The following is a 25,211-nucleotide window of genomic DNA, read 5'->3' as shown; positions in this document are numbered from 1 at the left end:
AAAATATCCTTTTAAATAAAAGAAATCGCAATAAAATGTGTTCTACCGTTTCTGAGATAATGTAGTTTAAAGATTTTGACGAAAATCCCAAGTGAGAAATTATGACAGAACCGCCATTTTTGTCGGCCTGTAGCCCATTATTTTTTTGGGCAAAAAAACAAACCGTATTTTTAAATTTTTTATGAATTTTAACATACGTTAAATTCAAAAAAAAAAAAAAACCGAGACTATCATGATACAGATCTTGTTGAATTTACATGGATGAATCTACCTTATATTTACCGTCGAATTGGGTGATTTTGTGACTGCAATGGTTAGATTGTGCAGAATAGATTGTGGCATAAAAGTGGTAAGATGCTGTTTTTATAACAGGCGGACTGTAGCGTAGCCATTATTTCATTTCGGAGGAGCTCCAATGAAATTTGCATGAACTCAAATTCGAGTTTTCATATGTATACAAAGAGGAAAATTACAGTTGTCTCTCTGTTTAACGACTTTCATGGGACCAAGAAAAAAAAAAAAAAAAAAAAAATCGCCCTTAAGTAGAAAGCTGCTCGAATGCTTTTAAAACCACGAAAAGCCGTTTTTAAAAAAGGAAAGTCGTTAAATAGAGCGTCGTTAAACATAGATCTATCTGTATATGTGAAAAAAAATCGACATCCTCATTTTTAGATTTTTTTTACTCACTTTGGGGAGGGCCCAGACCCCAAAACCGCTCCCGTCGCTGCGCCACTGTAAGTGCCTTATCGCATTTCAAGTATGAGTAATGGAGGCGAAATAAGGACTGAAAATCGAAACGGGAAAAAGGCGAAAAAGAAAGGAATCGATCTAACAACACGAGACATTGCCCTCTGGGGTTTCATAAAGCAACAAGTAAGAAACACGAAATACCACACAGCGTAGGAATTGCGAGCAGCTGATGAACACGCCTTCATACTCGTGACTTCACCTACGCAAAACATCTGCGTGAACATGACCCAGAATGCAGCTGTGTCGCGACATGAATGGTATTCCATCGATGTTTATGATTCTCTAGACGTGAGGGTAACTGTGTGTAACAAACAATCATCATAACTCACGACTCACGTAGTGTTGAAAATAATACATGGGGGGGGGGGGGGCTTACTCGCACTTTCGGAACACTCTTTATTATTTAAAGAAAACAAATAAGGTTTTACTCACAAAAAAGGAGAAGCTGCGAACTTCGCGTACTCTTTCAGCTTTTGTAAATTCTAACTGAAGAACGTGTCCTACACCTGTCTGAAAAGGGACACAAAATAAAGTTATTCATAAAATAAAGACATTTCACAATGTTTGTTAACAAAACTCAAAGTTATACTTAACCATTTCTTATAAGAAGTTTTCCATATAGCCAACTGGATCACTGCTTTGTGTTTTTTACATACCTGACACATACATTATCTTGGGAGATAGTTTCCAGTGCGCAAACATTTGAAACATTTAATTCATATATTTTGTACAAAACGAAACATATTGTTATTCTGCCCATTTCCCTACATCATTAGCGTATGCTTTTTGTAACTTTGCCGTTTATTATCCAACTTGAAAAATGGAGTTTAAGCATTCGTCTGCGACGTTTTATGTATGTTATCCGATTTCTCAAAGATGCCTGGACCGAGTTGAAAAATTATTTTTTAGTTTGAAAGAATATATGTCTTCCCAGGTGGTTCCATGGTAATTTGGTCTATGTTTGATAAGGGGTTCTGGAGAAATCCAAGAAACTTCAAATTTCCTACGTTGCGGCTGCATAAATGTCTCATGTGAGCGGGCAGAGTTTAACGATGCGTCAGAGGTCACGTGGTTTTGCCGTGAAAGATGCATTTTCAAGGCAGAGGTTTTGTCTTTGCCTTGAACAATATTTGATTCTCCCAGCATTGGGTTAATTTTCAAGGGGCCGCCTGTAAATTTTAATTACATTACTACTAAATATGACTAACAAAGCAGTAGATTAAATGTATTTTGCTACTAAAATAGTTAAATTTATTAGTTTAAATGTTTATTTTACGAATAAATAACTTTATTTAGTCATTAAATTATTAGCTTTTTTTTTTTTCAATATATCAGTTCTTAAACATACACTGCTCGACATTGAAAATGCAACACCAAGAAGGAGTGTTCAGAAATTTATGCAAATTTTAGAGTAGACGTACGTCACTGAGTTATGTAAATGATGTGAAATGCGCAGCTCTCCGACGCACGTGAAGTAAGATATAAGGGAAGGAACTTGCAGAATGGGCAGTATTCGTGTCGTTATTTCTGACTGGAGAATTATCAAAGAAATTTTATTTTTATCTTGGAGGATACGAGAGAATGCCAGGCCGCCGTCAACGAATGCACTTCCAGCAGATAGACAATTTTACGAGGGGTATGGTGATCGGACTGAGAAGGGGAGGTTGGTCTGTACGTCAAATTGCAGCCGATACTCACATGGATGGGAGCACGGTGCATCGGCTGTGCCAAAGATGGTTGGAACAACGAAATATAGCAAGATTGAGGGGTGCAGGGGCAGCCAGAGTGATGTCAGAACGCGTGGATCGACGAATTAATCGACAAACTGTAGCAGACCCACAAGTCACTTGTTTTTCGATTCTGCAGGAGGTGCAAGATACCCTGAATGTTCCCGTGTCAACCAGAACCATTTCCCGTCGTTTGGTTGCAGGTGGTCTGCATTCACGGCGTCCGCTAAGAAGACTGCCATTGACCCCACAACATAGACAGCAACGTTTAGTATGGTGCCGGACTAGAGCGCAGTGGATGACAGAATGGCGAAATGTCATGTTCTCAGATGAATCCCGCTTCTGTTTATCCAGTGATAGTCGCCGCATACGTGTGTGGCGTCGACGTGGAGACAGATCTAATTCGGCAGTAACTGTGGAACGTCCCACCGCACGACAACGTGGCATAATGGTTTGGGGCGCATTTGAGTACAATTCCATACCACCTCTAGTTCGTATTCAGGGCACTATGACGGCCCAACGAAACTTGGATAATGTGCTACGGCTGGTGGCAATCCCCTACCTTCAAGGGCTACCTAATGCAATTTTTCAGCAGGATAACGCCCGACCACACAGTGCTCGCACTGCCAACATGCTCTCCAAGGCACACAGATGCTTCCCTGGCCACCATACTCTCCTGACCTGTCACCAATCGAACATGTGTGGGATGTGATTGGATGCGTTTTGCAGACCCTGTCCCTGTTTCGTTCAGAAGACGAACTGTGGCAAATGGTTGAAAGGGAATGGAGAGCCATCCCTTTGGATACCATCCACACCCTTATAAACTCTATGCCTAGACTTTTTTCTTCGTGTATCGCTGTCCGCGGGCATCATTTTAAAATTAAGATCATTTATTATTCCTTGCTGTCTCTGTCTTTTTTCCAAATTTCATCACTTTCTGACGACTCCTTCTTGGTGTTGCATTTTAAAATGTCGAGCAGTGTATTTAGTGTTCACTTCAAGGAGAATTGTAGACGTAACCACCCTCCCCCCACGACAATTTAATTTTTATTCCTTAATATGTAATTATATTGTAACTGGTGTCTACTTTCTGAAGTTTGATCAGTATTCTATATTTACTACTTCATGATGTCGTCAATTCAATTTCAGAAAGTTCTATAATAGTCCAGTCAATAGGTAGAAAAAAACGGGCTTGCCTTACAAAAAATGGGGCCAAAGATTTTTTTTTTAAATTTGTATATACTAGTGCCAATATGAAAAAACCAAGTTATCCAACACGAAAGACCTCGGGAGAAGTTTTGGGGGCCGAAAAACCCACAAAATTTGTGACTTTTTGTAGTATTTTCAAAATATCTCAAAAATGGTTAAAATTACAAAAAAACTTTCAATACAAATGTTAAAGAAGATTAAATTTCCTTCAACTTTTGTCATTACAATATTTTTGTAGCATGAAAAGCAAGCGAGTTACAGCTTCTTGAAAGTCACACTTTTTCTGAACCCCTCAGCGAAGTGCATGAAAGCGCATCGGATAACGGAGGAAAAAAGGAGAAACGCCGGCAATCTGACCTTGGAAATCATTTGTCTTTCACAGCTGAGGGTAAATGCCTCTGTTCCCTTTAACTTAAACAAAACACCTTCATTCTATCCCGGCCCCCTTTTTTTTTCCCAAATGCGATGTATGGACTCAATAGCTACTCATGTTGGTCACTTCAGAGTTCGAGCGAGAGTATGTTTTATCAATCTTTGTGTTCTGTATTACAATTTTTTTTTCTAGAAATGATTATGCCTGACCAAGGTTTTTTTTTTTTTTTAATTTGCGAAATCAGTTTGAATGAATGCGAAATAAAGATTGTCAAGGAGAAGGGAATAGAAAATCTTCAAAGATGCAGCGCAAAACGTCAAAATGAAGAACATCAGCGTTTTTTGTAGGACTTAAAAGAAGTGACAATTCACACTGCCTGTCACAAATGCTATATCAATGAGCAATCAATCTCTTCCCTTGAAGTAATGGTTGAACCTAACATGTTAACTAAATTCCTCAAGAAAGATTTCTGACAAATTATAACAAGAATCGTCTTATTCAACTTCTTGAGACATATGTATTTCGAAGAGTGAGGCATTGAAGTTAGGCAGACTCAAGAAGATGCCGACTTACTTACTGTTCTTTCAAAGGCAAAGGAAATTGAAAAGGTTGTTATAGTGGGCGAGATTATATAAATCTGTTGGTGCTGATGACAGCTTTAGGACATCTTTTCAGCAACTTGTTCATTTTAAAACCTGGAAGAGAGAATGCTTGTGATTTGTTTTTGTTTTTTTTCCCACTAAATCCTTTAAGTTTGACCCCAGCAATATTCTTTTCATCCATGCATTTAGTCGGTGTGATACGATTTCGGCAATCTTTGGTCAAGGGAAAATTAAGTTGTACAACATGTCAAAAAAACTCCTGAAATTAAGGAAGCTATTGACGTATTTATGAACCCAATCAATCATCATGATGCCGTAGCTGCAGCTGGAGAAAGCATTTTGAAAATATTATACACAGGTGACTTAAAGTATTTGAACCTATCTTTGGATACTTTGCGATTTAATCTTTTTATAAAAATAGTATACAGAGCCAAAATAAATTTTGCAGGGCTACCTCCAACTTTCGAGGGGGGTGGGGGATGCTGGAAGTTATCACTCATATTGGTGCTACCACCAAATTCAAAGTTGGTTGGGCAACATAATTGATCCAGAGAAATGGGGTTGGGAACGCAGAACGCAAGGTCTAATGCCTGTTGACACGATAAGGGATTCAATTCCTCAGACTCTTTTGAAGATTGTACCTTGTACCTGCAAGAAAATTGTACTGGAGCCTGTTCCTGTCGCAAGGCAGGTTTAAAATGCTCCAGCACGTGCAAACACTGCAGTGGCACAAATTGTGAAAATATTGCAGAAATTTCACCTTTGGATGAGACTGCCGAAAAAGATGATTTGTTCCAGGAGCTTTAAGAATCACCGCAACAAGGAGATGAACAATTAAAGGACCACAGCCTCTTTCTACCCCCTACACATTTTGAACCGGGAGAACCTGGTCTTCAAAACGGCTTCGAAGAAGATAAACAGCGTATTTTGTTGTCCTTTTTGTATTTGCTTTAAGGTCAAATGAATCTCCCTGTAATTTAGATGTATGTATTAAGCTTTTACAGTTGGAGTTTCATTTTGAAAGGTAATTCTTTTGGGTTTTTCATGCCTTAAAAAGTCAGTTTCTGCAGAATTTTTTCAAATTGTTCATTACGTATTACTATTGTACCTTCATTTATGCATTATTATGTCTATTGTTTGCTTATTATCACCCTAATATTTATTCATTCATATTTATATTCAAATATCGCATTTTCACTTGAAATAGAATATAGTTATGTGCTTTAAATGAATGTGAAGATTATGTAATTCAATTACAATCTGCAATATAAATCACATGTTATTGGAGTCTGATGAAGACTACCTCTGTCAGACCAGAAATATTAGTTCGTGAGCGGTGGGAGAGGGTTTATTATTATTATTGTATCAGAACATAGGATGCATGATTGTGTTGATTGTGTTTGCTTATTAGCTGCCTAATATTCATTCCTTCAACACATTAATATTTAAAAATCGCATCTTTGTTTTCAGTAATTAGACTAGAATGTACGAATTATGTGCCTCAAATGAATGTATGTATTGTGTAATCTAGTTACAAACTGCAATATATCATCTGTTATTGAAGTCTGATGAAGACTACCTCTGTCAGATCAGAAATGTTAGTCCGTGAGCAGTGGGGAAGTTTTTTTTTTATTATTATTGCATCGTCGTATGTGCTTTAAATGAATGTGTATATATGTATTTCAGTTCCATAATACATAGTCTGTTTTTTGGAGTCTAGTGGGAACTAAGCTGTCTGCCAGAATTGCTACTCTGTGTCCGGTGGGGGGGGGGGGGGGGGAGCAAGAAACAAACTACTCAAACTGTCGATAAACTCTCCTGAAACTAAAAATTCTATTCAAGTTCTAATAATTATGACGCCTTGCTTTCAGTGTGAAAGCTTTATTTTTCGGAGTAGAGGAAAATGGTCTATTTTCAAAGAGCTATAGCAAGCTTGCTATTTGTGCTACAAAAAAGTTGTAAATACAAAAGTTGTAGGAAATTTCATGCTCTTTAAACTTTATATTTAATACTTTTTTCTAAGTTGAACCGTTTCGAAGATATTTTCGAAAAAACCAAAAAAGTCATAAATTTTTGTGGTTTTTCGGCCCCCAAAAGTTTTCCCGGGGTCTTTCGTGTTGGATAACTTGGTTTTTCCAGGTCGGCACCAATATGTGCAAATTAAAAAAAAAATCTTTGACCCCATTTTTTGCAAGGTAAAATGTATCTATTGACTGGACTATAAATTCGTGGGATCTTTTTTATGTATAATTTTTCCCGATTACTTGAAGAAGCCAGAACTGATTTGGAAGTTCTTTCGAAAAAAATTCGATGAATAGTTCTTTTTTTATTCCAATTTAGACCCAATTTTCTCATAAATTCCCGAATGTGGGGGTGAAAAATTACTTGCACACCGGGGAAAAGAGGCGTTTGTTGGAAAATCTTATCTTTAAAAACTTTTTTCTGTTTGGTGACGTTTTCCGCACTATAGGTGTCGTTGCTGTTCTGTGACGCAATGTTTCCGGTTTCCATGTCTATATAATTTGCTTCATTCCATTTTTCGTTCATTTGTCATTTGGTCGACATTGGTGGAATTTTCATTCTTCTTTTATGCACTGGTGAAGGGGCTTGCATTTGACAGCCCCGAAACAGCTGTTTGCTGAGTTTTTAACTCTATTTTAATACTTTATTTGTACTTCATACACGTTGTGTCATTTTTCAATTTATCCCTACAAATGTTCAATAATGTTCAAGTCAGGAGCCTCAGTGAGCCAAGTAGGATGTCCTGTTTACTCTTTATGCTCTTCAAAACCATTTTGGAGGATTTTAGCAGTGTGGATAGACATCAGTACTACTAATATTCACCGAAACGCAGCGTTTTATGACTTATACTACGTTATACTCGTGTTTTTCAAGAGCCATATAGCGGCTTAAAAAATTTGATTTTTTTTCTCAAATTGCTGCATCTTGCTCGTTTTTTTACGTGTCATAGTCATCATGTCATATTTCTTTTTTTTTCAAATAGCGATGAAATGTATATAACTCTGTGTTTTTTTATTTGACTTCAATAATTACTGTAATCGGTATTCTTTTGGTGGGCGATATTTCCTCAACTCATTTTCAGTACGGTCCATTATAATTTTGAAATTGAATATCTTAGTGAATGTTGGTCCTACTAATGTCAAATATTTTGGGTTCGAAATGCTTTTTAATACTTGTGGTTTTCCTGAACATAAAAGGGGGGACATAGGGACTGTATAAAAGGTAAGTTTCGTATATTTTCACTAAATTCTTTATTTGCTCCAAAATTGTAATACCTTAACTCTGTATCTCATTTTGACCATTTTTGCAATTGGATGTATGAATCTAGTAGTCTAAACAAGTTACGCGAAATATACCCAATGGACGCATTGAAAAAATGCAAATGAATTTTACAATGGTTCAAGAAAAATAATGAATAACGCAGAAAGTAAAAATGGTTCGAAATGAATACATTATACTGCATTGAGTAAAAGGAAATTTGCAATTGATTGAGAGTTAAAAATTTGAACCTGATTCTTATGGTAATTTCAAAAATATGTGCATTAATACAATGTTCATAAATGAGGAGCAAACATTCAAATCATGTTTTCTCCTTCGGATACAGTTTTTCAGGAGACACAAAAAACTAATAAATTAAAAAATAACTTGTTTTAGACCCCAATTATCATTTTTTTAGTTGTATTACTGGTTACTAGTAAGATTTGTAGGCGTATTTTACCTAATAAACTTAAAATGAATTAGAAAAATGCATTTGAAATTTGGAGAAATCATGTTTTGACCGAACTCAAAGGAGGAAACATGTTTTGAATGTTTTCAATGTGGATAAAACACTTTTTGAATGAAAAAGATAGTAACTCATTATATTGTTACGATTACATTTTTTAATGGAATAAAACTAATTAATGACATAATAAAACTGATTATGTTATAAAATAAAGCTAGAAATTTATAAGTGAAAAAAAAATTGTCCTGCACATTGTAGGGAATTTTTAAATTCTTAAAGTGATATCCTCATCCAAATAATCGCACACTACTTCCTCCGTTTCATCATTGCGTGCAGGTAAATTATAATGTCTTTGTACCAATTAAAATCAGGTTGATTTTGCCACTCTTCGCCATACATTAACTTTAAAAGTTTGTCTACGTCTCTTTTCTTTTCAACTGATATTCTATGGCTAAGAGGAAGAGAAATTGTAAGACAACACTTTTCACAATGTGAATCTATTATTTCTTCCATCCCTAAATTAATAATAAAAATTTAGGTGAAAGCACACCGCTCTAAAATAAACAAACAAACCCCCCCCCCCCAACATAGTACCAAGCAAACAATAACATAACCTCTGAAACACTAGACACATTGGGAAATAGCTCGGTCACGTGATCAGTAAGAATAGCTCTGATTGGTTGGCTGGAGGAATCACTGTTGGACTGGAAACTGGCTCTGGAGGAATCACTTTTTGAATGAAGCCTGAATTTTATGAAGTTTTATAATGGGAAAAAACATATTTTGGTTGAAAACAATAGTATATTTTTATACCATTTAATGTTGAGTTCAAAGAAAAATCACTAAGTCATTTTTTTTCATTTTTGGAGAAAACACGGTTTGAATGTTTGCTCTTCAAATGTTCATCGTTCAAAAGAACGGTCGGTCATTTTAGATCGTTCTTACTCGTTCCTTTTACGGATGCGTTCTTCTAGACCCGTTCGTTCATGAACGACGCATCCCTAATGTAAATGGACCAACTCATAATTGCTCACACTATCCTGTATCATGTATCTGTGTTTAAAAGAAAGAATCGCTGTCTGTGTGAGGACCGATATCTACTTAAGGCCAGAGATTAGCAAATAGCATTTTGAGCCAAAAAGCCTTGAGGGTATTTCATGCTTGAATTAAAAAAAAAAAAAAAAAGAAAATTGAGGCACATGTTTTTTTTTTTAATGTAAAAACAACATAAGGGAGTTCTATACAGCACAATTTTAAATATTGCAGAGTTTCACATGAGTTTTATTAGTGACACCAACGTACCTATCAAGCCAAAATTCAATTGCACGTCAAGTGTTGTTATGCAGAAATTCAGCAAGTACTCCTATAATAACTTAAAAGGTTCATTTTTTTTAAATTTTTCGATATCCAAAACTGAAGCTGGTACAGTGAAACCTGTAAACTTGAACACCTAAATCGACTGCTTTTGTAAGGTACAGAATTAGTCCTATACAGTAAGCTCCCGATTATCCGCAGGGCGATTTATCCGCGAGTGAATCAACAATCAGGAATATGTATTTTCCCGGCAAAAAGCAAATACCAAAGGCTTTTTTTTTTGTAGAAAAATTGAAAATTTAAACTCAGTTGTTTTTGTTTTACTTATTTATTTATTTATTGCGCTTTTTTCATCGCACATACACTTGTTCTATATTGATGTTAAGTTCTGTTGTTCAAAAATACAAAACATTTTTACTGTACTGTATACAGTTTCATAGCTTTGCCTTCAATTCACGAGTCGAACAGCACCATGCTGCGGACGCTCGCTGATGAGACAGATTCACTCTATCTATCAGTTTGTTGGCACTCTCAGCTTCAGTGAGATGACATCTGCCTCCGGCTCGGTCATTCACTATGCTAGACTGAAGAATTCTAACAAGAACAAAACTGGAGTCTCTAGCTGTGATAACCGGGCTGTCTGATATATTGCAAGTAGTTCTGGGCTAACTGGCTTTAGGGCGGCAATTTAATGCTAAATAGTTTCATTGTTTGTAGAGTATTACACATCAGTACAACTAAGTGTTTGAGGAGGAACAATTTGTACCTTATCTGTCCCTCATTTCAGTCTTTTTGCGGTTTATCCACGATTTTTATTATCCGCGCTACTCGTGCCACCCAAATTCGCGGATAATCGGGAGTTAACTGTATTATATTTATCAACTTCTGTTAGTTGAGTGCTTGTCTAAGTTGACCACTTAAGTACTGCACCGCGCATGGTCCACTCACACAGGTTTCACTGTACACACGATTACAACAGATTTGCTCTCATGGAACCAAGGCTTAATTGACATATGAACCCAGCTCCAACACCAGTTTTCAATTTTAAGGGCGCTTTCATATATATGGCGAAATTTAGACTATTTAAGCAATAAAATAAGTCTTCAAGTCCTAATTCCTCAGAAATTAAGCCCTATATCGAACCACAATACACGATTTGCTTTTCTCTGTACTTGTTTATCGACTGAGTCAGTCAGTTTTTCCCGAGAAGTACACTTAAAAAGCTAAGTTAATTGATGAATGCAGAATATTGTTTTGTAGGTCTCAGCTCTACCACGCAGCGAAAATATCTAAAACACTTTTGCGGCGTTAAAGCAACCATAACAAAACATTTTCAATTGAAAGTCTTTAATATTAATATACACACTGCCGTGAGCAGGTAAAGGGCAGTAACTGCAAATTTTTAATTTTAATTTTTTTTTTTTTTCAATTTTTGTCATCCATTGCACTTTAGCTTTATTGTACAAGCTTGTTTATTTGGATTCCGTTGAAAACAAAGCGAAAAACAAAATCGTCCAAATCTAACATCTCCTTATTGTTACTACTGAATAGAAAACGCGTGTCCTCAAATATTTCGAAAACTCATTTCTGCAGATACTGCCGTTTACCAGCCCACGGCAGCATATTTGTTGCATCACTGGTGTGAATGCACTCAAGTTATGTGCGTTTCAGTTTTCTTTCAGAATTCCAACATAAAAAATTTAATGAGTTTTAATTTTTACTTACTGCGAAGTCCGGACTGAGCAAGTTGTTAAATATTTGCTCTCCACATTGTCGCTGAAACGAAAGGATTTGTTAGAAGCAACATAATCTCAGAAAAATATAGCATCAAAATAGTTACATAAAATAGGCTTAGTGCATTCGTGAAGCGACAGTTGAATTTCAAACTCTGCTATAGCAAAGTTGTTTATAAAAATGTGTATGGGGAAAGTGGCCATACATCAAATAAATGGCTGTATCTTGAGAATGAATGTTTGTATGAGTTTAAAGTTTTTATTTAAGAGCTTAGCAATTAGGAATTACATTCCGAATTCAAAATTTTATTACTGGCAGTATTTTATTTAGTGGGAAAAAAATCGTTTTGTTTGCATATGTAATATGTAAAAATCCGAACACTTTTTTCAGTTTCGCTGGGAAATTTTGCTTATTTGAATTTTGAATAGATTGATGGCATAGGAAGCTTCTTACAGATCTCAAGAAAGCCTGCTCATTGGTAGCTACACCGCAAAAAAATTAAATTGGGTAAGGTTACCAGTATTAATGGGTGGAATTTTTCACTAATTCCGGAGTGTGTAGTATGATTGTTTTAAAAACTGAAATTGTTGGAGGAACCCTGCGTTACGGTTTGTGAAGCCCATGCGTAAAGAGCAGCATCGGCACAGAGCTGGTTAACTCTTATTATCGAAACGAAGACCGACCTTTATGGCCGAACGGTAAAAAACTCTTGCTTTGGGACCTGTCTGTGAGTTCGCGTTGTGATGTTCTGACACCACTCAGGTTATTCCCTCTCTTAGTGCAATAAAAGTGTCCTGTTTGTGTATTAAAATAAATAAGTAATTGGTTTATCTTGGTTGTGAAGGAGCACGAAATTGATAAATATTGAATAGGCCAGAGTTTCCCAAACTGTGGTCGGCGGACCCCCGGGGGTCCGCGAGTCCATGCCAGGAGATCCGCGGCGCTATCCAGCTTAAACGTTAAGTATTATTGAGACTGAAGAACGGGTAACGATATTTCAGTTCAAAAAGAACTTATGAGGAATTAAAAAAGTTCTTGCTTAAGTACATGCAGGACGTTGCAGTCCCCCTCCCCTCGGAACTCTCGGAAGTAAATATACTACACATTAATTAATTTCGTGTATATGACGAAGTTCATATTGTATTAAGTAAAATGCAAACATTGAGGCTCATTTATACAGCTGGGATATGAAAGAAACTTGCAGCTTCCGGGGATTGGTGACTGATAGCAAGCAGAGGGCGGTGGTGCAGGCAGCATTGCGGAGACTACGCAGATCCTAACCACAGAATTACGACTCTGCTAGGGTAGGTTTGCCCGAACCACAGTTAATAATTAAAATCCTAATGCGCCATAAAAATACAACTCATATGAAAAATTAACACACTTAAACTAGGCTAACGGTGTTTTGTTCACTAACTTCAAAAGTTCATTTTTGTTAGTAAACTTGTTGTAGAAATTTGGTGATAACATTTTTATTCCTAATTGAATTTCAAACAGAATTTTACTTCCTTAACACAAAATAATAATGTAAGAAATGAAAACCAGACAAGAGAACTATACACAACAATGAAGGAAAAAAAGCGTAAAAATAGTATGCTAGAAAAAAAATAGATTTAACTGCGTCAAACCATTTTTTTTTGCTCGAGTCAAAGTGCGGGGGGGGGGGGGGGGGGGGGCGAAGGAAAATTTTACTTTCTGATTTAATGTCAATTTACTTTGGAAATTTTTTTATTGAGGGGAAAAATACTACTTTACTTGCTTTTTAAATAATGTTCAAAAAGTAAGTCATTATTATCTAATTCTAAATAAACCAATCATTATCACTACTGAAATCTGAATAATTCAGTCATTAAAGGTTTTGCAGAAATTTGAAAAAAAATCGCTAGTTTTCTGATGATAGAGTCATTATAAGTTTCAGAAGAATTGCTAAAAACCTAAAACAGATTGATATAATCTTTAACATTCTTTATAGAACCGTAAAAACGGACAAATTTTCGTAAAAATTACGAAAACTCGAACAAAAAGGAGCAAGATTGAATTGCAACTAATGTTGCTTAAAAAAAAAAAATGATCCCCTAGGATTTCAGTCTTAAATCCGCCTATGGATGTACCGAGTTCTTTATTAATGTAATGTTAAATAACAACAAGAAAACTTTAAGTGTTTAAAGAATTTCTCTTATTTATTATCCAACTAAACTGAAAAACCTGGATTGAATGACCACTTTACCCCACCAGACCCTATTCGATACCAATACCATCTAATTTAAGTAGAAAATAGAACATATTGTAATAACTTGTTTTTATTGCTAGTATTGATATTCTAAATTACCACTTGGAGAACCTGAGCCCCTGCGCGCATAACGATTAGTTGTTTAAGGCAAAAAGAAGCTGCTGATGTGAGAGTAAGGCTCCCAAAATGGGGATCAGTCCGATTTAGCCTTGATAAATGGCAGCACAGCCTCCACAGTTCAGGCATAGTTCTGAATGGGAGACGGGAAGGCTCTAGAAATTTTGCACCCATGGTAAGTGCTAAGACGGACCAAAGAACTTTCAGACCTCGGACCTGTGGATTCAAGGGGCTCGTACTCCTCATAAATTAGTGTTGAATAATTGAAAATTCTTTCTTAAATTTATGATCCACAATTTTCAGACAAAACCACTTTTTCTTACCTCGTATGATGATGCATCGTCACAAATCCAACTCATGCCTTTCGCAGTTCTGTCTTCAATTCCAACACAGATCTCCGTATTGTTTAGGATAAAACGAAATGTCTAAGTGGGTAAAAATAAGAATTAATTTCAATTTCATACACAATCAATCATTTTCCTAAGTTAGGTTAGTGTGCCCTTGTGATGTTGCTTGCACTGATTGACTTGAACATTTAACAAGAGGGCGCTGCATGAGTTTTAATTTTGATTCACAAGTTTTTCAAGTATTAAAACGATAGTTTAGCGATATTTCTAGATTTACCTTTCCAAGAAAAATTGAATTTAGTGCGTAAATTGCAATTTTACTTTAATTGTTTGAGTAAACATACACGGTCATAATGTACCAGGTTAAATTATAAATACAGAACTTGTTTAAAATCTCACCATTCCATGCGTCATGGATACTATTTCGCAAAAGCAGATTTTCATTAAAGTAATAATCCGAAAATGCTAGTGAATAATTCTCCATCACGCAGTAAATTCGGAAAAACCACTTTTCCGAAATAGTTTTTTTTTTTTCCAGTGGGGGTCACCCGAAAGAATCCGGGCGGGATTTTTTCAGGTTTGAGCCCACTTTGGCGAACCCTGGTTCATGGTAGCTACTGGTGGTTGACTCTTAAAATAGAAATTATAAGTGAAATAACAAGAGAAACTCTTGCGCCAAAAGATGAGCTAAGAATCACCTAAGAGGGAAGCATTGCAAATTTAAACACCACTTCATAACTTGCAATTCTGTACAATTTTAGAATTTCGCTTGTCAATTTATTTTTTCTTTATACATGTCGACAGTTAGTTTACTGTCAATCACTGGTGGCTTTAACGTTTTTCGACTTTTCATAACACCTTTATAATTAACATAGTTGCCCTGCAAAAAGTACTGCAACTTTCTCGATTTCAATTAACATTGTGAAAAAATAAATAATAGCTATTCTTAGTGTGATCTTCAAATGCACTGACGCATTAGGTTCGATACAGTTTTGAATTTTTTTTTGTTATAAACATTAAAATTTTTATAGGATTCCTTACAAGGAACTGCCTAACCAGATGACTATTCGTGACTTAATTTGCTTAGACTTTAATTCTAAAAACTTCTTGTCAAGTCACCGCTTTTCTCATGAATTTACCTTTATAAACCATTCTGTAATTTCTTTTCTAAAAATAAATTATCTAAAAAATCTTGATTTTACTCTCTCAAATACTCAGTTTTAAGTCAAAATGGCATAAATATTTATTTAAGCTATTTTAAGTGTTTGTAAAAATGTTTTTCTCATGATTGTTACTTTGTTTCCTAAATAAAGGGTAAAATTTTTTATAAAAACATTTTAAATTAAATAAATGTTTTCATTGAATACCATGAATAGCTAAAAAAGTTCAATATTGAAACCAATTTTTAAAGATTCACGAAAAAGTTTGTTGATACAAACGCTAAATTTTACCTATAGTAACTCATTAGAGATGGACTCATTGAATTATTTATTGTTTAGTTTTGGCAGTAATTCTTCTGAAATATGTAGTTACTTGAATACCATATCTTGAGGTATAGAGTCTTTCCTAAAGAACGCATACAAATTTAATTTTGGAAACATTAGCTTTGTGTCAGTGTTCACTCTTCAAATTTTAATCAGAGTGAATTTATCACGCGCGCACACACACACATACATATATATATATATATATATATATATATATATATATATATATATATATATATATATATATATATATATATATATATATATATATATATATATATATATATATATATATACAGGGGCGGATTGACCAGGTCGGCTAGTCGGGGATCTCCGACTGGGCCAACCGCCAAGTGGGTCACTTCAAGCCATTTTGTTTTTATTGAACTCAATATATTTAAATTCACACCTAACATTTTTTAAAGTGTCATTCAAAAAATAAATAAAAACATGTAATTTTTTTAATCTATGTGAGAAAAGGATTTGGAAACAGGTTTATCTTTTTTCCACCCTAAGCCAGGGACCAAAGTAAATAGCCGTAGTTCACCGCGTGCGAATGCTTTCCTATCATCAACTTTCAAGCAGGGACATACACGGGGGGGGGGGGGAGAAGGGACAGCTTTTGGCCCGGTTCCGAGCCTGAAGATTTTTAAAATGAGGGGTGAAATATATGTTGGGACGTATGGGGTAAACAAGATAGAGGAGGGCCCATGAAAGTCATTTGTGACGTGACCTAAAATTTCTGTGCACGCCCCTGGTATTCACTGGTTGCGACAGATTCAACTAAATGCTGTCAGTTGGCAAGATATTTCATTGGTCTATTGTAAATTATCGCTGCACGAGTATTTTGATCTCCGAATCACATACGGGAAAGCTGAAGCAAGTCTGGACTACGTTAAACTGAATCTGAAACAGGACAAAATTTCGACTTCGAGAGAACTCCTGAACACAGGCGGATTTAGGACTGAGTTTCGGGAAGCTGGGGAGGGCAAGGTTTCTTTCTTTCTTTCTTTCTTTTTTCTTTGAGCTACATTTGTTGAGGAAGTTTATCAAAAAGGAACGTGTCCAATTTTTAGAAATATTCATTTTATGATATTTTCTAAATCTTTCAGACGACCTTTATCAAATCACTTACTCTCAAGAAGTCCAAACGTGGAAAATTTTATTTAAGGGTAAAGAGTGGCTTTTTGATCAAAAGGTAACAAATCCGTCTTCTGCTCGTTTTGTTTTGAACAAATCATGAAAGAATCTGCAGTACGAAGACTTTTAGATAGAAAGGAACACATGTTCAAAATCAAATTATAATCTATTACTTTTAGGCTCATGTACTTCGATAAGAGAATATAAGAAGGTGAAATATTAGAGTTTTGGTGAAATTGGAATTTTTAACAAAAAGGCACATATCCTAAATTAAGTTGACGATATATTCAGTAAATTACCGCCCATTAGCCAGGGCTAAAGCAGAAATACGTGAAATACACCGCCAGCTCAGTCATTTCCAGCCGAGGACTGCAGTTTCGTGCTTATTAACACTCATCAGCCCGGCATAGGAAAGTGACTGAGCTGGAGATGGAAAACCTCTTCAGGAAGCCAAGAGTGCGAAATAAACTGGTAGCTAATATAGACTTAGCAGACCAGACGAGTGACCGAAGCAATGGTTCGGTTCAACTCGAAGATTGAACGCGAGGAACGCTAAGGTTGCTAATAAGCACGAAACTGCAGTCCTCGGTTGGAAATGACTGAGCTGGCGGTGTATTTCACGTATTTTTGCTTCAGCCCTGGCTAATGGGCGGTAATTTACTGAATATGCCTTGCCTTGCGTTCAATCTTCGAGTTGAACCGAACCATTGCTTCGGTCACTCGTCTGGTCTGCTAATTCTATATTAGCTATAAGTTTGTTTCGCACTCTTGGCTTCCTTAAGAGGTTTTCCATCTCCAGCTCAGTCACTTTCCTATGCCGGGCTGATGAGTGCTAATAAGCACAAAACTGCAGTCCTCGGCTGGAAATGACTGATCTGGCGGTGTATTTCACGTAAGATGACGATACCCCTTGTTATTTTTACACAAACATTTTTTACTCTGGCCCATGATTTAGTGCTCAATTCTGTACCCATAGAAGTTGATAAAACTATTTTGATCTTACTTTAATTCGTTTTTCTCACCTCCTGAACATTTTTGGAAAATGGATATGTTTCCTTTTGATAAATTAGTCCTCAGGGCCAGATTTATACTTAACGGGCACCTAAAGTACTTCAGATATGGGGTCCCTTTGTAGTCTAAAAGTCACCAACGATACTGATCTTAAGTCTACAATTAAGGACTTTGATGCAAGAACCAGAGTTCAGTCCAAACTTTTTTTTTTTTTTTGAAATTCATTTTTGCGTGTGGCCGCTAGTATATAAGTTCCGATTGGTGCTACAACGGGACACAAATGTAAGATCACACCTCTGCTTCCTAGTAAATAATGTGGGAAAGATTACTAGAAAGATTCCTTTTTACCGGACACTGAGTTATTTGTTGGTCTTACCAAAAATAAGTGAGTTTGGACTTACTTAGTTCTTGGTTCTTGCATCAAGGCCCTCAATTGCCTTTTTCAGATTTAAATATCGAAAAATTGTCGAAGTCTTTGAACCTTCGCCATTCCCTTAAAATCACTAAAGATAGCCTAAAATTTCACTTTTTGAAATTTTCATAGGAGAGCTTCGTAATCTTTTTATAAGCAATATAGCCAAAAATTGAATTCAGTTTCAAAAAAAAAAAAAAAAAAAAAAAGCTCTGAGGGAACCAGTGTTTCTCCCAGACCAAAAAAGAGGCAGTGCGCTTTCAGATAAAAGAGTACTGTTTAGAGAAGTTTTGTAAAACACAAATGGTGCTTCTTTTACTTTTTGGTTTTCTAGGTGCATACGATGTTCTAGTGTTTTCGATAGTAATTATTTTTAAAATATTGAAAAGCTTTTTGATGTTTAGTTTTAAAGGTAATCCAAAAAATATTCAGACATATTCTAACCAGATTCTTGTGAATAAGTTATTGAAACGAAAGAGTGACGTTTCAAGGACAGGCTTGTTTGAATTTTTATCTTTTGAAAAAAAAAATTAGCTTTTGTGCAGTTTTGTCTAAACTTTTAAGGAGCAAGGAGGGTTGATCAAGTTAAGGCTCAAAAGCAGAAGGGCACAGCGTCCTCCTAAAAAAAAAATTGCGGGGGTGGGGGAAACTCTTAGGAAAGCTGTCCCTTTTCTTTTTAATGTTTTCAAACACATTATAAGATTATGTTTTTAAAATTTCAATGTCGAAAAACTGTAACTAAATGCAATTTAAAATTGAGTCGAGTATCTTCAGTTTATCCACAGTCCAGTCACATTAATGTGACCATATGTCAAAAGCCAGAATAACCACCTTTCGCAGAGCGGACTGCTGCGAGACGTGCAGGAAGAGAGTAACTTAGGTTCCTGAAGGTGTACTTTGAGATGTTGAGCCATGCCGACTCTAATGCCGTGGCCAGCTGCGCTAGATTACGCGGTTGAGGATCCATGGCGCGAACAACTCGATCGAGATGGTCCCACAGATGCTCGATTGGGTTTAAGTCAGGTGAGTTTGCTGGCCAGGGGAGGACGGTAAACTCATCCTGGTGCTCTTCGAACCACGTACGTACACTGGCAGCTGTATGGCACCTCGCATTGTCCTGCTGGAAGATGCCATCACCCTGAGGAAAAACAATGCGCATGTAGGGGTGGACATGGTCCGCAAGGACAGATGCGTACTTGTATTGATCCATCGTACCTTCCACAATGATCAGTGAACCCAGAGAATGCCAGGAAAATATTCCCTAGACCATAATGCTCCCGCCTCCAGCTTGGACCGTTCCGGCAGTGGTTGCAAGGTGGTTCCTTTCAGAGGTTTCACGCCTTATACGCCAACGTCCATCTGTCCGATGGAGCATAAAACGCGATTCATCTGAAAACGCTACCTGTCGCCACTCAGGGGACGTCCAGCTGCTGTACTGTGTTTAATGTCTTTGCTTGGCTCGGAAGAATCGAGATCCGGTACTGGTTAATTCAACTTTTTTAATTTACAGAGGTGGGCCAAAATTCTCTTTTGCCTACTGAGCCAAAGTCAGTCAGTCCGCCCCTGTATAAATTAAAGGTAATACAATTTCTATAACTATGTAGCTTCTCATTATTTGGGGTTTCTTTAATCATGAGTGTTACTCCCTTCTCATAAATGTTACCTGTTAAATGTATTTCATGAGATTTATAGACAAATTCTTCGCTGAAATAAATTCTATCGGTGTTTTTGGAAATTTAATTAGGTCTCTTGTTTCCTTAAAAAAAAAAAACCTTACTGTCTAATTGTATATTTCTATGCTAAAAAACAAATTACAAAATAAATGGGCAACACTCATGAGAGATGATTAAAGTACTCTTCACATTGAATTGTACGAGGTCTTCGAAAAGTTTCAGGACTTTTGAAATTGCGCGGGAACAGAGAGTGCCAGAGACTTACGGTTGTCAGCATTGTTTAGAGTAAGTCTTCCCGAGCACAGCTGTTGTTTCATAATATTGATAACCTTCTCCAAACGGAAGTTACAGCTGTTTTACTGAAGCCACTTCTTTGTTTCTAGCTTTTTCGTAATGGACAGGAAAGTAGAGCAGCGCGTTTGCGTCAAATTTTGCGTGAAATTGGGCAAATCATTCGTGGAAACTTTCCAAATGCTTCAGGACGCTTTCGGTGATGAAGTGATGAGTCGTTCACGGTGTCATGAGTGGTTCAAACGGTTCAAGGAAGGCAGAACTTCAACGACAGATGACCCTCGTTCAGGAAGGCCTTCAACTTCAACTGACGATGCTCAAGTGGCCAAAGTGAATGCCCTAGTGCATTCCAATCGACGTTTAACGATTCGAGAGATGGCAGAGGAGTGCCACATCTCATTTGGGTCATGTCAGGAGATCCTGACTGAAAAATTGGAGATGAGAAGGGTTGCAGCCAAATTCGTTCCAAGTCTGATGACAGAGGATCAAAAAGCGCACCGCCTGGAGGTTTGTCAGGAGCTCTTGCAAATGGCCAGTTCCGACCAAAACTTCTTGAAAACCATCATCACAGGTGACGAGAGTTGGGTTTATGGCTACGACGTGGAAACGAAGGTGCCGTCGTCCCAGTGGAAGTCAAAAGGCTCACCAAGACCCAAAAAAGCTCGTCAGGTGAGATCGAACGTCAAAGTGATGATCACTGTTTTCTTTGATTCGAAAGGTGTGATCCATCATGAATTCCTCGCACAAGGTGAAACAGTCAACAGATTTCGCTACCTTGACACCCTGAGAACTTTGCGTCAAAAAATTAGGCAGAAGAGGCCGGAATTGTGGGAGACAGGCAAGTGGTTTCTCCACCATGACAACGCGCCCTGTCACACAGCCCTCCTCATCCGCGATTTTTTGGCCAAAAACAACATGACAACCCTTCCCCAGCCCCCCTATTCACCTGATCTGGCCCCCTGCGACTTCTGGCTGTTCCCCAAGCTGAAGTACCCGATGAAAGGACAGCGATTTCAGACGATAGAAGAGATTAAAGAAAAAGCGCGGGAGCAGCTCAACAGCATCCCCGAAGAAGAGTTTTCCAGGTGCATGGGACAGTGGAAACACCGGTGGGAGAAGTGTATTTCCTCCAGAGGGGAGTACTTTGAAGGTGATAAGTTAGAATTATTGTTAAAAAATTTTAATAAAGAATTATTGAGAAAGTCCTAGAACTTTTTGATCAGACCTCGTACATTTCAATATACAGCATATAAGGAATAACTATATCTTATTTTATACTTACACATTCTAAGGAGAAACAAATATGGCTACCCTAACTTTGCTGCTTACTACGATAAAGAAATACTTTGCACGTAAAAAAATATTTAATGCCCTGAGGTAACACTCAGTAGTTACACATAAGGACACAAAATGTATTGAAATTTTAAAATGTTAGATGAGCAGTTCAGTAGAATATTTCAATTGTGTGTAACTAATAAATATTACTTTCTTCTTCCGTGCACCAAAAGTAAACATGTTGCTTGAAAGGATACAGAAACGATTTTGGAAATGTGAATTTTCTAGTCAGGACAAGGACGTTTCCGTTATTAGCTAACTAAAGTTACAGATAAGGTTTATTAATACACGATTATAAAAAAAAAGCACTGAGTTCAATGAATTAAATGTAAAACAACGCATTACTACATACTTTTGCAATGCCAAAAAAATAGTTTTATCAACATAAAAATGAACGGATAAAGTCAGGACACCAAACTGTCAATCGTTTGTTTTCGTTCAACCCCCTTTTCTTTATTTGAGTGTCACCCCACAGGCTACTTAAACATTTCCCTGATTAAAAAGTCTAAATTTTACGCTTAAGAAAATAACTATACATGGAAAAATTTTGGAGCGATATCCTCAATTATTTTGTTATGTAAGTCAACAATGCGGTTGTTTCCAACATTCATTCATTTCATTAGCGATGAAATGCCATTAGCACAAATTATCATAACCTGGTATCGCGGATGACAGCAAAGAGTAAACATTTAGCTCGGCAATGGAGTAGCGAGTCAAAGTACATCACTTGTGATGCCACAAAGACCACACCTTGTTTCAAAAATGAGACATTTAATAAAATTATATTAAAATAACTGTTGGGAAATAAAAAGTTTTTTCTGGCTCCATATTATTTATTTCGCTTATTCTATCAATTTCAGTGACTAAAAATAGAACTTTTCACTGAAGTACTTTCACTATATAACTCCCATAATTAAAAAAATGCCGTTTTTTAAACACAATATGAAGTACATTTCCTTTCATAAACAAGGCATTAGTAAATGTAACCAGAAAATAAATAGTTCTGTGTAATTGGGTTGTTTTCGAAATTTTAAAAGTATTTTTTATCTGAAAAATCATACTTAAAAACATGGGTTTTAACCATTTTTTAAATGATTTGACAAAGTTAATTATTTTTTTTAAACTACTTTAATCGGTGCGCAGATTCAGTTTCATTTTTTACGCTTCTGCTCATGACATCAAAAGTGCTGAAATGCCATTCACTGATGCCATCAGCGCAGAGCGCAATATTTGAACAATAAATAAAGATAAAATATTATAGCGTAATAATACTAGTGAATTTCTTGTTTGCTTCAGAATTTTTTTTATTCAAAATTATCATTATGATTTCCATTAGTATTTCTGTTTTTATGGCAACCTTTAAAAATGCGTAAACATTCAGGCGCCAGTGGAGTAGAGTGCCAAAGTACATCACTTGTGACGGCAGGAAGACCAAGCCTTCTTTCCAAAATCGGACATACAAAAAAATTACATTAAAATACTGCTGGGGAAAATAGAAGTTTTTTCTGGCTCCATGTTATTTTTATTTATCCATTATTTATTTATTTTCTGCTCTTTCTATCAATTTCAGTGACTAAAAGTAGTACTTTTGACAGAAGGAAACAACCCCATTGTGCTATTCTCATTTATGAGTGAATTATAACAGTGCAAATCACTGATATGAAACACTTTTTTTTCTGTCAATTAACATGTTTAAATTTTCGATGAGCTCATAGCCCTGTTCGTTTTTATCACTCCCCCTAGGCGCGCTCTTCTTATCAACAAACCATACGATGGTGTAACAATGAAAAAACTAAATAAGTAGCAATTAAAAGACTGTAAAACATAATTTTGGGCGCATAAATTATGTCCCCGTTATCGAAATATAAGGTCTTTATGTCTGCTAAAATTTTAAGATAAGTCGCCAAATTTAGCGAATTCCCGTGAGTAATGGAAGACATCTTTCACACGCTTTGCAGATGAATGTCCTGCCCATTGAGCTATAACACTTAAAGAAGAGAGAACTTCCCATTCTTCTACACTGAGGCTCATGGTCTGAATTTCGAGCGAGTATGGCAAAACCAATTGCAGGATAAAACATCTTGTTTAATGGCGAAAGACCGCTTCTTTTGCCATAACGATTTGAACATATTAAGGATATGAAAATTGCATGGCAAAAGTCTTTACAGGATAAAACTCGAGTTTAAATTTTAAAAGTGCGATTCTTTTGCCATACTCGCTTGGGCAAAAACACGGACCGATTAGTTCGCTGTCCTCTTAGTGTTACAGCTCAGTGGTCCTGGCCCCACTCAGACTTTGAAATCGCATATTAGTACCTCCAATTTCTCGCCAAGCGCCTTAAATTTCGTGCTTTTCTTTGATCTTCGATAGGCTTCAAGACCTTATATTTCGATAACGAGGGCATGGGGGCGAATAGTTTTTGCGTGAAAAGATGTCTGAATATGCTCTTTTGATTGCTACATATTTATTTATTTATTTATTTTTGCAACACAGCGGTTTTTTAATATTACACTATTTCCTTGCGTTCGACGAAACTCACCGATCGACCGGTAAGTAACCGGTTACTAACCGCAGCGTTCTATGATCGAACGGTTACCTCACCGGTTACCATTCTAAGCAGTTGATTGGTTGATTGGAGCACGTGATCATTAGCTGTCACGTGATTAACTAACCGGTCGCTACCGGACGTGCTCGTCGAACGTAAGCTTTGTGTGGTTCTCTGGTTGGATTGAAATTAGGGTTTTTCAATCCCGCAATCCCGATCCCAGCGGGATTCCACATATTTAGCAGGATTAATCCCTTTTCGATTACCCAAAGATTTTGCATGCAAACGTTTCACAATTTTAGCCGTCCATAAAACGAATATTTTTACAAGTATCATCTGAATTTTTAATCACCTTCCTGTCTACCTGCAAGGAGAGTAAGAGAGACTTTAAATCACATATATATGATGAACTGTAGACTTACCATTCAAGAAAACAACAAAAACAGAGTAAATTTTTCTGAGAATGAATTGGTACGCATTCGATGTTTCCGTGTTCATACGTTCAGCAATTGCGAAAATGCGTAAAAATTATAAGTCTTTTCCAAAATTATCACTAAATATTTAAGTCCCGAAAATTGGGCTTTAGAAGAAATTGAGAAAGTGTATTACTCTGCGAAATCCACTGGAGTAGCCTGAATGTAATGTTGGAACGCTTCTGTAAACTTAAGGAGCGTACTCAAAACCTTTAACTTACTAAAAGTGCACAATATATTTTTTTTTCCGAAGAAGAAAGCAATGAAAAACCTGACATTTTAAATTTTTGCTCTCTAAACTGCAGGAAGAGAATGTTGGTGTCTTTGCCACCGTGTATCTAATAATATAAATGTGGGTGGTACCTTGAAAGTTTTGTTGAATTAATTAGCTGCGCAACCTTCAATATTCGGCACGACTCTAAAAGAGGTGAGAGAAACTTGGATGAAACACTAAATGACTCGCATGACAGTGTAGTACGTTAAGCTGCTCAAGTTTTTAATAGTATCTCTAAAGTGAGATGTAAAATTAGCGAAATGATTCAAACACTTTTATTGAGGCTGCGCCCCAGTTAGCGTCCCCCCCCCCTGCTGTAGCGAATCAAGTGCACTGATGTAATAACCAATGTTAATAAAGCAACAAGACAAGGTAAATTGAACAGAGTAATACACAAATCAAACAGACATCGTTTTTGTCCG

General features: G+C 36.5%; 1 protein-coding gene across 1 annotated transcript in view; it reads right to left on the bottom strand.

Annotated features, from left to right (window-relative positions):
- Positions 1-25,211, bottom strand: part of LOC129228241 (uncharacterized) — a 62,716-nt gene that overhangs the window by 15,353 nt on the left and 22,152 nt on the right. Inside the window, exons 4-6 of the mRNA XM_054862912.1 lie at positions 14,125-14,226; positions 11,446-11,496; positions 1,183-1,260 (exon numbers count right to left, since the gene is read on the bottom strand). Coding sequence (XP_054718887.1) covers positions 1,183-1,260; positions 11,446-11,496; positions 14,125-14,226 — 231 coding nt within the window. The remainder of the gene's footprint in view (positions 1-1,182; positions 1,261-11,445; positions 11,497-14,124; positions 14,227-25,211) is intronic.

This window comes from Uloborus diversus, chromosome 1, assembly GCF_026930045.1.
Source record: "Uloborus diversus isolate 005 chromosome 1, Udiv.v.3.1, whole genome shotgun sequence".
In the NCBI taxonomy this organism is placed as follows: domain Eukaryota; kingdom Metazoa; phylum Arthropoda; class Arachnida; order Araneae; family Uloboridae; genus Uloborus; species Uloborus diversus.
Note: the sequence above shows the minus strand (reverse complement) of the source record. Positions and strands in the feature narration are given on the sequence as shown.